A 13,645-nucleotide genomic window follows, 5' to 3' on the forward strand; every position below is an offset into this window, starting at 1 on the left:
CTTCCAATGATACTGAGTAGAGCAAGGAGTCACAGAGAACTTTCTTTCATCATTTCTGAATGTCTGCGTCACTCTGGTCCTCTACAGGCAAACTCAGTGGCCTTGGGTCTGTCTGTACTGCCCTTCGAGCATCAGTCAGTCAGTCAATGAAATCTGCCAAGGGACCACTTGTGTACAGCAGAGCCCCAGATGCAGAGATCCTCCTGTGGAACTTGAGGGGTAGGTAGTCAAGAGAGTCAAGTATTTTAATAGGATTTTCCTTCACTAACTGCTGATGGCTAAAAAGAGAGAGATTTATGACTGCCTTTGCTATTTAATAACAAACAGATCTGAGGTGAAATACATCTGTCACAGAGATCAGGTAATGTTCCATACCGTAAGGATATTTTGTGTCCAGTTTACTATCAGCCGTTCTCCTCCAGGGAAGCAAGTCATCACTACACCCATTGGGCATCCCATTGTACCCAATTCCAACAATTTTGTTTTCTGCGTTGACGATGCAAGCCCCAACCTAAGTAGGAAAAAAAAAAGTCCAAATGGTTTCAGTTTGAGAACTAAACTTAGAATCAGGGGTTCAAATCTTACCTCTGACATTTATTCACTCACCTGTGTGACCTGAGGCAAATCCTTAAGCTTTTCAAGTCTCAGTTTCCTCATCAATAAAATCTATCTATCTTTGAGTTACCTCAAAGATTAGTTATGAGTTTCAAATATCATAGATATAAAATTGTTTGCAAATGTCCAAGTGCTATATTAATATTTTTATGATGATTATTACTACCTCATAAAGGTATTGAGAGAAACACATTTAGTCAGTTGCCAGCCCAATAAGAGCTCTTAAAAATATTAGCCCTGACCTTATATGCAAGAATGTTTGTGGCAGGTCTTTTTGTAGTGGCCAGAAACTGGAAACTACATGGATGTCCATCAATTAGAGAATGGCTGAATAAATTGTGGTATATAAATATCATGGAATATTATTGTTCTGTAAGAAATGACCAGCAGGATGACTTCAGAAAGGCCTGGAGAGACTTATATGAACTGATGCTGAGCAGGGCCAGGGGATCATTGTATATTTCAACAACAATACTATATGATGATCAATTCTGATGGGCGTGGCCATCTTCAACCAGGAGATGAACCAAATCAGTTCCAATAGAGCAGTAATGAACTGAACCACCTACAACCAGCAAAAGAACTCTAGGGGATGACTATGAACCACAACATAGAATTCCCAATCCCTCTATTTTTGTCCAACTGCATCTTTGATTTCCTTCACAGGCTAAATGTACACTATTTCAAAGTCTGATTTTAGCAAAATAACTGTTTGAACATGTATACATATATTATATTTAACTTACATTTTAACATATTTTACATGTATTGGTCAACCTGCCATCTGGGGAAAGGGGTGGGGGGGAAGGAGGGGAAAAACTGGAACAGAAAGTTTTGCAATTGTCAATGCTGAAAAATTACCCATGCATATATCTTGTAAATGAAAAGCTATAATTAATATATATATATATATACATATACATATACATATATATATGTATGTATGTATGTATGTATGTATGTATGTATATTAGCCCTGGATTAACAACAGTAACTAATAAAAAAAATTTTTTTGGTTGCTGAAGCAATTGGGGTTAACTAACTTGCCCGGGGTTGCATAGCAAGAAACTAATAAAAATTTTTAAACAATAACAATACTTAACATTTATATAGCCCTTATTATGCGCCAGGTACAGCATTAAGCACTTTACAATGATCTTATTTGATCTTCCCATCACCTTAGGAGGTAGATACCATTATTATCCCCACTTTACAAATGAGGAAACTAAAGCAAAGATTAACTGATTTGCCTAGTTACATAGCTAGTTAAATGTCTAAAGTTGGATTTGATCTCAGGTCTTCCTGACTCTAGATGGAGCATTCTATGTACTTCAAAAAGGATTCTGAGATGAGTAAGGCCTGGTTTCTACTCTTAAGCAGTTTACAATCCAGTCGGAGGATAGTAAGATAGCTAATAATGATACAGAAAGGCATAGAGGTCTATAGATCGGGCCTCTGAGTCAAGAACTGGTAGTCCTGCCTTGGGTATATGCTAGTACATGAGAAACAGAAAGTATTGTGATAATCCACAAGAGAGCACTTGATTTAGCATTATTATTACAAGCAGAAAAATTTAATGAAACCAGAAATATGATTAAGTCCAAAGCCACTGAAATGAAAGACGTTGCAGGGTGCCTTATCTCGTTAGAATGAAATTTTTCTATTCTCTTGTATTGGCATCTATATCCCCAGTCCCTAGCAAAGCATTTTACACACAGCAAGTGCTTAATAAGTGTTTCTTGACTGATTGATCAAGAGCTTGATTAGCCATTTCTCACTCCTGCCCCAACAATCTACTACTATCTTTCAACAAATTCCTGTTGCAATGAGCCAGTTAACTAAAGAACCTAACAATGTACTGAAGCAGCAGACTGTAAGAGAAGAAATAAAACCAGGAACATGGAGATGGAAGATTTATCCTAAATCTTAAAGTTAATGGTTAGTCTACTAAGTTTTCCCCTTTTGGCCATTAATGCATTTATGTGCATCTCTGTGAGTATGAGTGAATTACAGTCTGCGAAATGGTCTTACCTGGGAATTTGGATCTTTGCTCCTCTGAGCAGATAAAAAGGCCACAGCCATGAAGTATTCAGGCCATTCCAAATAGTCATCCCGTTTTTTAGTTGTTTCACTGTGGCTTGAGCTATACAGACAACAAAAGCAATGTGATAATGATGAAGAGGAGGAAAGGAGTCAGAGGTGGAGAAAAAGAAATTTAAAAGCCCAACATTTGAGAAAAGCTAAGTGAAAGAATATATATTTCTATAGGAAATGAAATTATTATTATACTGCTGGCAATAAAATTAAGAGCTTCCCTCATAGCACAGTGCCTGGCACCACAATAAGGGTTTAATAAATGCTTGTTGACTATAAATGGGCTACAGTTCATGAAAGGAGACCGAGGACATCAGCTCATGGAAAGTCATCAAGGAAAAGAGTCGACATTTCATTAGAACAACCTGAAATCTTTCTGTGCTCAACTACCAGGCGTGGCAGAGAAATTAAATGGAAACCACACAGTTGAGGTCTGGGATGGGGGAAGGAAGGGAGGCAAAGACTTTATAAAAGTTTTGCTTGAGGATCCACTTTTTAATGATATAACAGGATGAATGGAACACTGGGTGAAGTTCTTGCCCTAAAGAGCAAGACTGAAAGTTCAATCCCACTAAGTTTAGTGATTTGAGGTAAGTCACTTAAAACCGAATCTCAACCAACAGGACGATTTCAGAAAGGCCTGGAGAGACTTACATGAACTGAGGCTGAGTGAAATGAGCAGGACCAGGAGATCATTATACACTTCAACAACAATACTGTATGAAGGTCAACTCTGATGGACGTGGCTCTCTTTAACAATGAGATGAACCAAATCAGTTCCAATAGAGCAGTAATGAACTGAACCAGTTATGCTCAGTGAAAGAACTCTGGGAGATGACTATGAGCCACTACATAGAATTCCCAATCCCTTTATTTTTGTCCGCCTGCATTTTGGATTTCCTTCACTGGCTAATTGTACACTATTTCAAAGTCTGATTCTTTTTGGACAGCAAAACAACTGTTTGGACATGTATACATATGTTGTATTTAATTTATACTTTAACATATTTAACATGGGGGCAGCTAGGATAGAGCACCAGCCCTGAATTCAGGAGGACCCGAGTTCAAATCTGGTCTCAGACACTTAACACTTCCTAGCTGTGTGACCCTGGGCAAGTCACTTAACCCCAGCCTCAGGGGGGAAAAAAACCAAAAAAAAACAAAAAAACATATTTAACATGTATTGGTCAACCTGCAGGAGCTGAGGAAGGAAGGGAAAAATTAGAACAAAAGGTTTGGCAATTGTCAGTGTTGTAAAATTACCCATGCATATATCTGGTAAATAAAAACTATTATTATAAAAAAAAAAAAACTGAATCTGTTTCCTCAGCTGTAAAATGGGTATAATGTTGCTGCAACTAATTCACAGTACCATTCTGAAGTTGAAATGAGTTAAAACTACTCAAAGCTCTTTGCAAACATTTAAGTGCTATATAAATCTCAGTTACTATTACTATTATTACTGTTTCATGACTCTGTGGTGAAAAAGAAAATTAGCCAGTATTCAGCCTGTTAAACAAGGACACTTAAAATAGCTTAGAAAAACAGTAACTCCTCCTGAAGAGAGGCACATTTTCCAACATAATGGAAGCTGGGAACTGTTTTCTTTCTGTCTCTGTAGCTACAACACTTAGCATAGTGGCACACAGCAGGCATTTAATACATGCTTGTTTTTTGGATTGATTTTCCATATACTAAAAGAGAAGTGCTTTCCATTAAGTCTCTCTCCCCAGAGATCCTCATATACTGAATGGAATTGGGACTGAAAAGGTAATGGAAAACTTTTTATGAATTCAGATTTTCTCTTTATGCTTTAACAAGGACCAATATTATATATAGTTTTTCTATCCCGAGGCTTCTCTTGGTACAATGAATAGTGAGCAGCGGACTTAGAATATAAGTACTTGTGTAGAAATCTTGTCTTGGTCTGTTGCGAGTTTTGCTAGCCTGGGCCTATCCCGGAGGCTCTGCTTCCTCATTTGTATAGTGGGAATGATAGCAGCTACCTTGTAGAGCTGTTTGGAGGCTCAAATGAGGAAAAGCACTTTACAAATGTTGACTCTGATAAAATAAAATGCAAGCGATTGTTACTAAGGTGCTCTGCAAACCAGGCTAGCGATCGTGAGTATAGTTGTTGCTATTATTAATTAATATGGGAGTTGGAGGCGGTGGAACTTTAAAATTAATCAGATCATTCAAGGGTTCATAACCCTGCGAATTTCAGTGGGTTTGGGGACAGGTAGGCTGAACTCATTCCAGTTTGAAACTTGCAAAGACTCCAGCGTCTCTCCACCCGGCTGGGAGTCTGAAAGTGAACTTGACAAAAGACAATAACGGCCCACGTGGCCCCGGACGCCACCGCAGGGCGCCCAGCAGCGGTGCGCCACGTAGGTGCCGGGACCTGGTCACATTCCCATCCCCATCCCCGTGCAGGATGCGGTACTGGAGGTGGGGGGAAGATGAGGAGCAGGGCGGGAGGGGAAAAGGAGGAGGAATGAGGAGGAAAAGGGACGGACTAGGAAGAAGAGAAAGGAGGGGGAGGGGAGGGAGGAAGAGGAGGGAGGAGGAAGAAAAGGGGGAAAGAGGAGAGCCTGGAGAAGGGGGAGGAAGGGAAAGAGTAAGGAGTCGGAATGAGAAGGAAGGAGAGGGAGGTAAGGAGAGGAGGAAGAGGAGGAAGAGGAAAAGGAGGAGGAGGAAAAGTAAGAGGAGGAGGAGGAGGAAGGAGGGGAGCAGAGCGTACCCCGCAAGCTGGTCCCGGCTCATCTCGCCGCAGTTGCAGCCGCCTTCCCGCCTCCACGCGCTGCCAACAAAAGCGGGAAGAGGAGGAGCCGGAGGCGGGGCCGGTGTTCACTAAAGCTCTCCGGGCCACGGAGGAGGGAGCGGAACCGGGGCGGCCTCGCCACCTCCCGCGGCCCCTGACCCGCCTCCCGGAGCCCTGCTCCTCCTTCCCGCGCTCTCTCCGCCTCCATCCCCCGATGCCTAAGTGCTGCCTCGAAGAACAAAACTGCACAAAAGTCTCTAACACATTACGAGTTTCTCTCGCGTCCTGCCGGACTCTAACCTTGCCCTAAGCGCGTGGAGGCCCCGGGGTGAAATTCCGTCCTTGTAAATGGGACTTTCAGCTCGTGTCCATTTGCCCGGGCCCCCACTCCACGGGATTCTGCGCGAAGGGAGAAAGCCCGCAGAACGCGCGCATTCCGAGCGCTGGGTTCCCTTCCCGCCCACCTCCCATGGACTGTCTCTGCTCCTGCCTGATCTCTAGTCCTGCCCTTCCTCATTCCTAACTGCATTCTTTTTTGAGCGTTGGGATTTTTAAGGGAGATTACTGATTTCTAAAGTGCTGATCCTTTTTAATTTTTGAAATTTATTTTCAGTGCACATTGCTTTTTGAGAGAAAAAATCAGAGCAAAAGTGAAAAACCATGGGAGAGGGGGGGAAAGTGAACGCAGCATGACTGAATACAATCTCTATAGTTATTTTTCTCGATGCAAATGATATTTTCTGTCCAAAGTCTATTGGGATTGCTTTGGATCACTGAAGCACTGAGAAGAATCAGGCCTTTCATAGTTGATCATCGAACATTCTTGTTATTATTGTATATAATGTATTCCTGGCTCGGCATCTGTTCATATAGGGTGCTGATCATTTGATGGAGAAGAATGGTGGTGTCTTCTTTTTCTGACAGGCTTTAATTTTGAATGAAACCAAGAGAGTTTGTACTTTCCCCTGTGTGGGAGGGGTGCTAGAGCCCACCTTACCCTAATTGACTACTCAGAGGCATCTTCAGATACAAAGAGGAAGCATTTATTTGGTCGTGTCAAACGCACCAGCTGAGCAGACCCAGGGCCTCTCCGATCCCATCTCCCAGCATGACGTCTAGCCTGGCAAGTGGAAATAGTGAATTGGTTAAATAGCAAAAGACTTGGGCTCATTGGATGGATTGAAAAGGAAGTAACTATTGACCAATGGTAAGCAGTGCTGTCTACTTCCTGTGGGTCACATAACTTCCGGAAACTTAGACCTAGGACTGACCTTTTCTGCCCTACAGATCCCTAAGAATAGGGATTACATGACTTCCTGAAACATAGGCCAAGAGTCAGACCCTCTCATAGACTTTTTGAGAAATCTTCACCTGGTCCCATTCAGTCCTCCCTCTTTTTCATATATTTGACGATTTCTCACACTAATCTTGACATATTTCTTCCACTAGGGCATCTGTTACCTAGGCCTTCAGGCTGGTCCTTTTCTTCAATATTAACTGTAATCTGCCGTCTAACATTTAAAATCAACACAGAACATCAGTGGAAGCTTTTAGGAATCATTTTAGCTAAGAAATCTTCCACTAGTCTAGTGATTAAGGGCATAAGTGAGGGTGTGTGGTACAGAAATGGTGAGGGATCACCATTTAATAAAAAAGCTGGAGAGATCTCTAGAAGCAAAGCAAAGTTTATTGTAAATTCTCTAGAAAATTGGGCATCCCACTCATGGAGCAGACATTGGAAGGGAAGAAGTGCCTTCTGGGGCAGGGTTAACACTTTTAATCCCTAACTCAAATATCCCCTCCCACCACTGACCCTCATTGGCTGAGAATTTTACATTCTAACCCCGAGATCTACCCAAGAAATTTTGTAGGGGCAGCACCAGCCTTGAATTCAGGAGGACCCGGGTTCAAATGTGGTCTCAGACACTTAACACTTCCTAGCTGTGTGACCCTGGGCAAGTCACTTAACCCCAGCCTCAGGGGGGGAAAAAATTTAAAAAAAAGAAAAAAAAAAACTCCCTCTATCTGTCTTGGAAACTCAGTCATCACAGAACAACAGACTGGCATCTGGCAGCCAGTTACCCATAGAATTACAGCCATTGTCCCATCATTCCCACCTCAAGCACTCCAGACCCAAAATTCATGAGATGAATTCATGGAGAAGCTTCAGGCTGACAAGGGGTGTAGAGCTGGCCCTGCCCAGTGGGGTCCAGACCGAGAGGGGAGACAAGTGACTTGTAGGCAGTGTCTGTTGCTGAATGTCAGAATCAGGTATCAGGTGCTTTCAGGTTGACCAAATGGTTGATTCATAGCTTGGAGTCTGGAAGAAGCAATTCTCATAAGTAGAATAAAAATGAGCAAAAGAAAAAGAATAAACAAAAGTAGAGTTAATATGGAGGTTACTAGGGACAGTAACCAAAAACCCTACCCAGAGGAAGACTGGGGAGGAGGGAAGATGAAGTTACAATGAATGTCTCTTATCCAGACAGCTTTTCCTAGAATACCAAAGAATGTTTTCCCCAAATTCCTGCTTTTGTTTCCTCAAAGAAGTATGTAATTAATCAAAACTGATTCTTCAGGGCCTCAATCTGAGAGCACATATATAACAGGATAAAGCATCCTTAGTTCTGATAACCAATCACACAGTAACAATTCTACCTTATAGCCAGACTCAGGAATAATCAGGTGGGAAGCAAAGAAATAGAACTGGGAAACTGAGTCAGAAGGATTCCACCTTAAGCAGAGGCTAAGGTTGTCCTCCTAGCTCTTGCCCAGATAAGACATCCACCTGTAAGGTATCCTTCTGAGTAACTTATGGCATTTCTCTGGAATGGTGGATTTGCCATCAGGCAATCATAACCAAATTTGAAATTCAAAATACTATTAATTATAGTGCCAAGAAATTTTATCTCAATAGCAAGTTTCACCAATCAGAGGCTTCAGGCCTATATATTTAAAAAAAAAAAAAAATATATATATATATATATATATATATATTACAAGCCATTGTGCATAACCTATGAAATGCTCCTGCAAGACAGCAAAAACTAGTGTAGGGATATCAGATTAAAATTCTGCTCCAAATACTTCAAGCATATTTATTATATTTACTAAACATTATGCCCTTAAATAAAATATTAGATAATTTGCTGAATGAGTTTTGAAGAGAAACTTCACTTTCAGAGAATTTGCAGTTAATCAGAAGTCTAACTTCTTTTAGAATCTAACAAACTTCTCTTAAAAATTCCTTGTATTGCTAAGTGGTAGAACCTTTGACATAGCCTTTGCCTTAAAACAACCACAGATTTGAAAAATAAAAACAAACATTCAGTTATTAACACCATGTAAATATGGGCTACTCCTTCAATTAATGTTAAAGTAATTTCATTTTAGGGAGGGGGTGCAGAAGTTGAGGTGGGGTAGCTCCAATGAGTGGGTTTCTTCTCTCACTTCTAAGAAGCAGCTACATCCAGTGGAGGAAGGATGGGTTAAATCTTCTTCCCAAGCCAACAGATCTTTCCCTTTCCCCTTCCTCCACTAACTTTACCATGTTTCCCAACTCTCTTCTCCTTATAGCTAACTCTTTTAGGGTGTCAAGTCCCCCCTAGTACCTAGCCTGCCAGCCAAAAACATCCCCTAACCTTATGGGGTGGGCTTTTTGAGAAATCTTCACTTGGTCCCCCTTCATTCCCTTGAGTAAAAAAAAGCCAGAATGAATGCTGAATACAAGGCCTTCTATAGAGTGAGGGAGTGGAGGATAATTACTAGAAAAGGGCTGTTATCCTGTGAAGTTTCGATTTTTGTCACCCATTCCCCAAATCTCAAAAGAACTAGTCCTCCAGTAATTGGCCCCCTAAATCTGGTGTATTGGATTTATCTGTTGAAGGGCTCAGGTCCCTTATTATCCCAATAAGCCTAAAAAGACAATGTCTTACCAAGGTTTATTATTCCTTCAGTGCCTAGTGCCATGCTTTGCACAGAGTAACACTTAATAAATGTCTGCCAAGTTGAATTAAATTGAACATTGGCATAGGCACAATAAAATGACAAAAGAATTCCTTTCCCTCCTGTGCCGGGTGAGTGCACTGTCAGCAATCAATAAGTAATAAATACTGTAATAATCATGAGCCCTGATCTGTGCATCACACATGTGAGCTACTAATCCAAACAAAAGCTTGTTAACTATATTAATTTAGTCCAACAGAGGAAGAATGATGGGGATGAACAGTTGGCTGCTATCTCATTTCTCACAACAGCAGACACATCATTCTTTCTCTCCATGGTCCAGCCTATGGATTCAGTAATTAAATTATATACTGCTCTTGATAGATACTGGGAAAGCAAAAGAAAAAGGACTTCTTTAAATATAGATTTTATTTTTTATTCCCTTGATAAAAACTCAGGCTCACATGAACAGCATGAGTATATTTGATTATTTCCCATGTCAACTACGAGCTCTCTTAGACAAATGTCTACTTTTATATGTCATTGTAACCACAATTTATTGTGAAAGATGTCAAATTCTTGGCCTGCTCATTCATTTCCCAAACTTCCATTGTGGTCTTATCATTAAAGTTTGGGGTCTTCTTAGATTCATTCCTTTTCTCCCAACCACACCAGATACCCTGATAACATCACCAATTCCCAGAATTATACATAGGAACTCAGACACCTGGGGTAGTTTCAGTTGAGTGGGGGTAGGGTTCATCCCAGGCAAAAGTCCTTAACCATTTTTTGTGTGGTGAATTTAGCCATCTAGTGAAGCTTACATAAGAACTCCTTTTCAGAATAATTTTTTCAAATGCATAAAATACATAGGATTACCAAAAAATACTAATGATAAGAAATGCAATTATTAAAAAAATTTAAGTTCATGGACTCCAGCTTGTAAACACTGATCTAAGAAATGATCACTCTGTTTGATGGCAAAGGTAGGCTAGTGACATGTCACAAAAGTTGAAAAGGTTAAAAAGAAAGGAAGAAAAGAAAAAAGGTAGGAAGTAAGGAAGAAAAAAGAAAAAAAAAAAGTTGAAGTTAAGGAGGTCAGGATATTTAGAAAGGGCAGGTTTGAGAATAAAGATGAAGGCTTTGAGCTAAGCGTTCATCCTGTTTGGGAGAATGTAAAAAGACCTGAAGGTCACTAGATGAAGATGAGAAGGCTCTGAATAGAATGGGGGTTCAATTAAATGGTAATATTTGGCTCCTTAGTGATGGTGAAAGGAGCATCAAAAAGTCTGGGAAGCAAGGAGAGTGACAGCTTATTTCTCTCCCTGACCCTGGGTGTCAGGAAAAGCAGCCAATATTAGAGAAGGTATCAATTGATCAGAGATTAGAGCTGGAAGAGATTTCAATGGCCATTCCAGATCAGACTTTCATCTCATAAGTGAGGGAACTGAGTATACTGAAGTTGTGATTTTTCTCAGAGTCATAGCTTTCTGAGGTGGAATTTGAACCCACCCTTTCTTATTCCAAAAGACAGCGTGCTATCTAGCAGCATATAGTATCTTTAGAAAAATATGTTTAACTGATATCCAGAATATGGAAAGAATAAGAGAAGATATTTAAGATGATAGTTTTAGAACTGGAAGGGATTTTACTTTAAAAATGAGGAACCCAAGGCTCAAAAAGCTGAAGTTATATATTCAAGGTCACATTATAGGTGACAGTACTAGGATTCAAATTCAAGTCCCCTGATAAAAATCCATTTCTCCACCAGAGAATACAGAGGAAGAGAACATAGTGGAAAGGGAGGTAAGAAGGACTAAGGCTAAGTTTAGTGCTGTGGGGTTGCCAGGACACCTTGGTGAGGCTGGTTTCCAAGCTAAGCAGTGTTTTGGAAGTAGGTTCATTCTATTGTGAGAGAAGAGTCATGGGAGACTGGCTACCAACCAGAAACACTGAAGGGTTGTTAAGCCAGGTATCTGGGCAAGAACAAGTTGGCCTTTGCTCACCATATACACAAACATGTCCAGTCATTTTTCAGTCGTATCCAACTCTTTATGACCCCATCTAGAGTTTTTTGGGGAAAGATGTTGGAATGATTTGTCATTTTCTCTTCCACCTCATTTTACAGATGAGGAAACTGAGATAAATAGGATTAAGTGACTTGCCCAGGCTCACACAGTTAGCAAATTTCTAAGGCTAGATTTGAACTCAGAAAGATGAATTTTCCTGACTCCTGGACTGGCACTGTTCCACCTACCTTTCAATAACATCATTTTTTACTCCCCCAAAAGTATTCCCTTCTCTTGTTGCAAACACAGTCATTGCCCTGAGAATCCCCAAATCTCTTTCAGAGCAAACTTAAAAAAAAAAAATCCAATGTATCCCTTCCTTTCAAAAGAGCCAGACCCTAAAACAAAGAAGAGAAAAATGAAATAGGCTATCAAAACTAAACCAATATTATGAAAAATCTAATGTTACAAGCAGTGCTTCATACCCATAGTCCCTTACCTCTGCAAAGAAGCAGAAGTACCAGAGCAAACTTGCTTATGTGTGGCAATAAATGAAACCTTGCAGGGAAATACTTTAAGCAAATCTCAAAGGCCAATTGTGTTCAGGCACCAGATGAGCTTGCCTGGCTAGAATAACAGATGTACATAAGGAAGCTAGAGTCTGGTACAATTAACAAATACTTACTGATTGATGGATTTTGTGATAGTTTGTTTAAATGTAAAATGATTTACCTATAAGCTTGGTTGGACATAATGAATAAATATTGTTTCTAAAAGATCTGATAGCTAAACAATACTGAATGATTTCAATTTATTTGTTTTAACATTCCTAATAAATTGTATCTTTTTCATTTGGACTCCTAATTGTATCCTGGCTCCATCTTTCTGAATTTTGATTGTGATAATGCAATGTACTAACTATCCCTCCTAGCTTTGTGTCATTTGCAAATGATATAAGCATTCCCTCTGGGCATCTAGGTAGTACAGTGAGAGAGAGAGAGAGAGAGAGAGAGAGAGAGAGAGAGAGAGAGAGAGAGAGAGAGAGAGAGAGAGAGAGAGATAAAGTTGGGAAGCTCTGAGTTCAAATATGGTCTCAAATACTTAATAGCTATCTGACCCTGGACAAGTCACTTTATTTTGTTTGTCTCAATTTCCTCATCTGTAAAATGAACTGGAGAAGGAAATGGCAAATCACTTCAGTATTTTTCCCTAGAAAAATGAGTTTTAGGATCACAACAAGTTGGACTTAAAGAACTTTGCAAACACTTGATAAACAACAAGAAGCATCTCATCTATAACTTTGTCTGATTCTTGATTGTTGATAAAGGACTGAACAAAATAAGGTGGAAAAAAAAAAACCTGAAGCTCATCACTAGAAACCTCCCTATTCTATGATCAACACAGATCTTGGAGAATTATTTAACCAGCCTAACTATAATATCAAAAGGCCCATATTTTCCCATTTGTCTACAAAGATGTCATGAGAGACTCAAATAGCTTGTGGAAAAGCAAGTGTAGGAGATCTACAGCATTTCCTTGATCCACCAGTCATTGTCAGAAAAGGAAATGAGGAAATTTTGCTATTAATTTTTTACATTTTTTGTTGGGCAAAATGACAGAGTCTTACAGAGAAAAGATAAATGTCTATGTCATTAGAAAACATCCTCTGATTCTATGATATATGTTTGGTGTCAATTTAACTTTTTAAAAGCACATTATGGTAAGAATTACTCTGCAAATGCAAGCTATTTTTAATAAAATACTAAATGTTCACAATTTACTATTGATTAGCATAGTATAAACAAGCTGATGAGAAGTAATAATTACATACATGACTAGATTGTAAACTCCTGAGGGAAAAGGTACTGTCTTATTTTTTCTCTTTAGTATTATGCATATAACAGGAGTTGAATGAATATTTATTGCTGGGTTGATTCATTAGAAGTAATCACATCTATGAAAAAACAAAATCTGAATTTACAATCCTTAATGGCATCTTAATTTAGGGATCTACCCATTCTCTTTAGTTCAAGAGCAGCCCACTTTTAAACTTCTATTTTCAAAATCTCTAACTTAACATTCTGGATCCAAAGTGATTTCTTTATCCTTGCCAACCTCCTGCTATTACTTTGAAATACAAATCAACCTTGTATTTAGCCCTTAGGTTGTGGTTGAGGTGATACACAAAGATAAGAAGTGATTGATGCATTTCTCAACGAAA

The 13,645-nt window shown here is 39.6% G+C and overlaps 1 protein-coding gene across 1 annotated transcript in view; it reads right to left on the reverse strand.

Moving 5' to 3' along the window:
- Window positions 1–5,578, reverse strand: part of DCTD (dCMP deaminase) — a 41,788-nt gene extending 36,210 nt beyond the window's left edge. Inside the window, exons 1-3 of the mRNA XM_074274525.1 lie at window positions 5,450–5,578; window positions 2,647–2,758; window positions 376–511 (exon numbers count right to left, since the gene is read on the reverse strand). Coding sequence (XP_074130626.1) covers window positions 376–511; window positions 2,647–2,758; window positions 5,450–5,472 — 271 coding nt within the window. The 5' untranslated portion in view covers window positions 5,473–5,578. The remainder of the gene's footprint in view (window positions 1–375; window positions 512–2,646; window positions 2,759–5,449) is intronic.
- Window positions 5,579–13,645: the final 8,067 nt, after the last annotated feature.

The sequence above is a fragment of the Sminthopsis crassicaudata genome, chromosome 6 (genome assembly GCF_048593235.1).
Source record: "Sminthopsis crassicaudata isolate SCR6 chromosome 6, ASM4859323v1, whole genome shotgun sequence".
Taxonomy (NCBI): domain Eukaryota; kingdom Metazoa; phylum Chordata; class Mammalia; order Dasyuromorphia; family Dasyuridae; genus Sminthopsis; species Sminthopsis crassicaudata.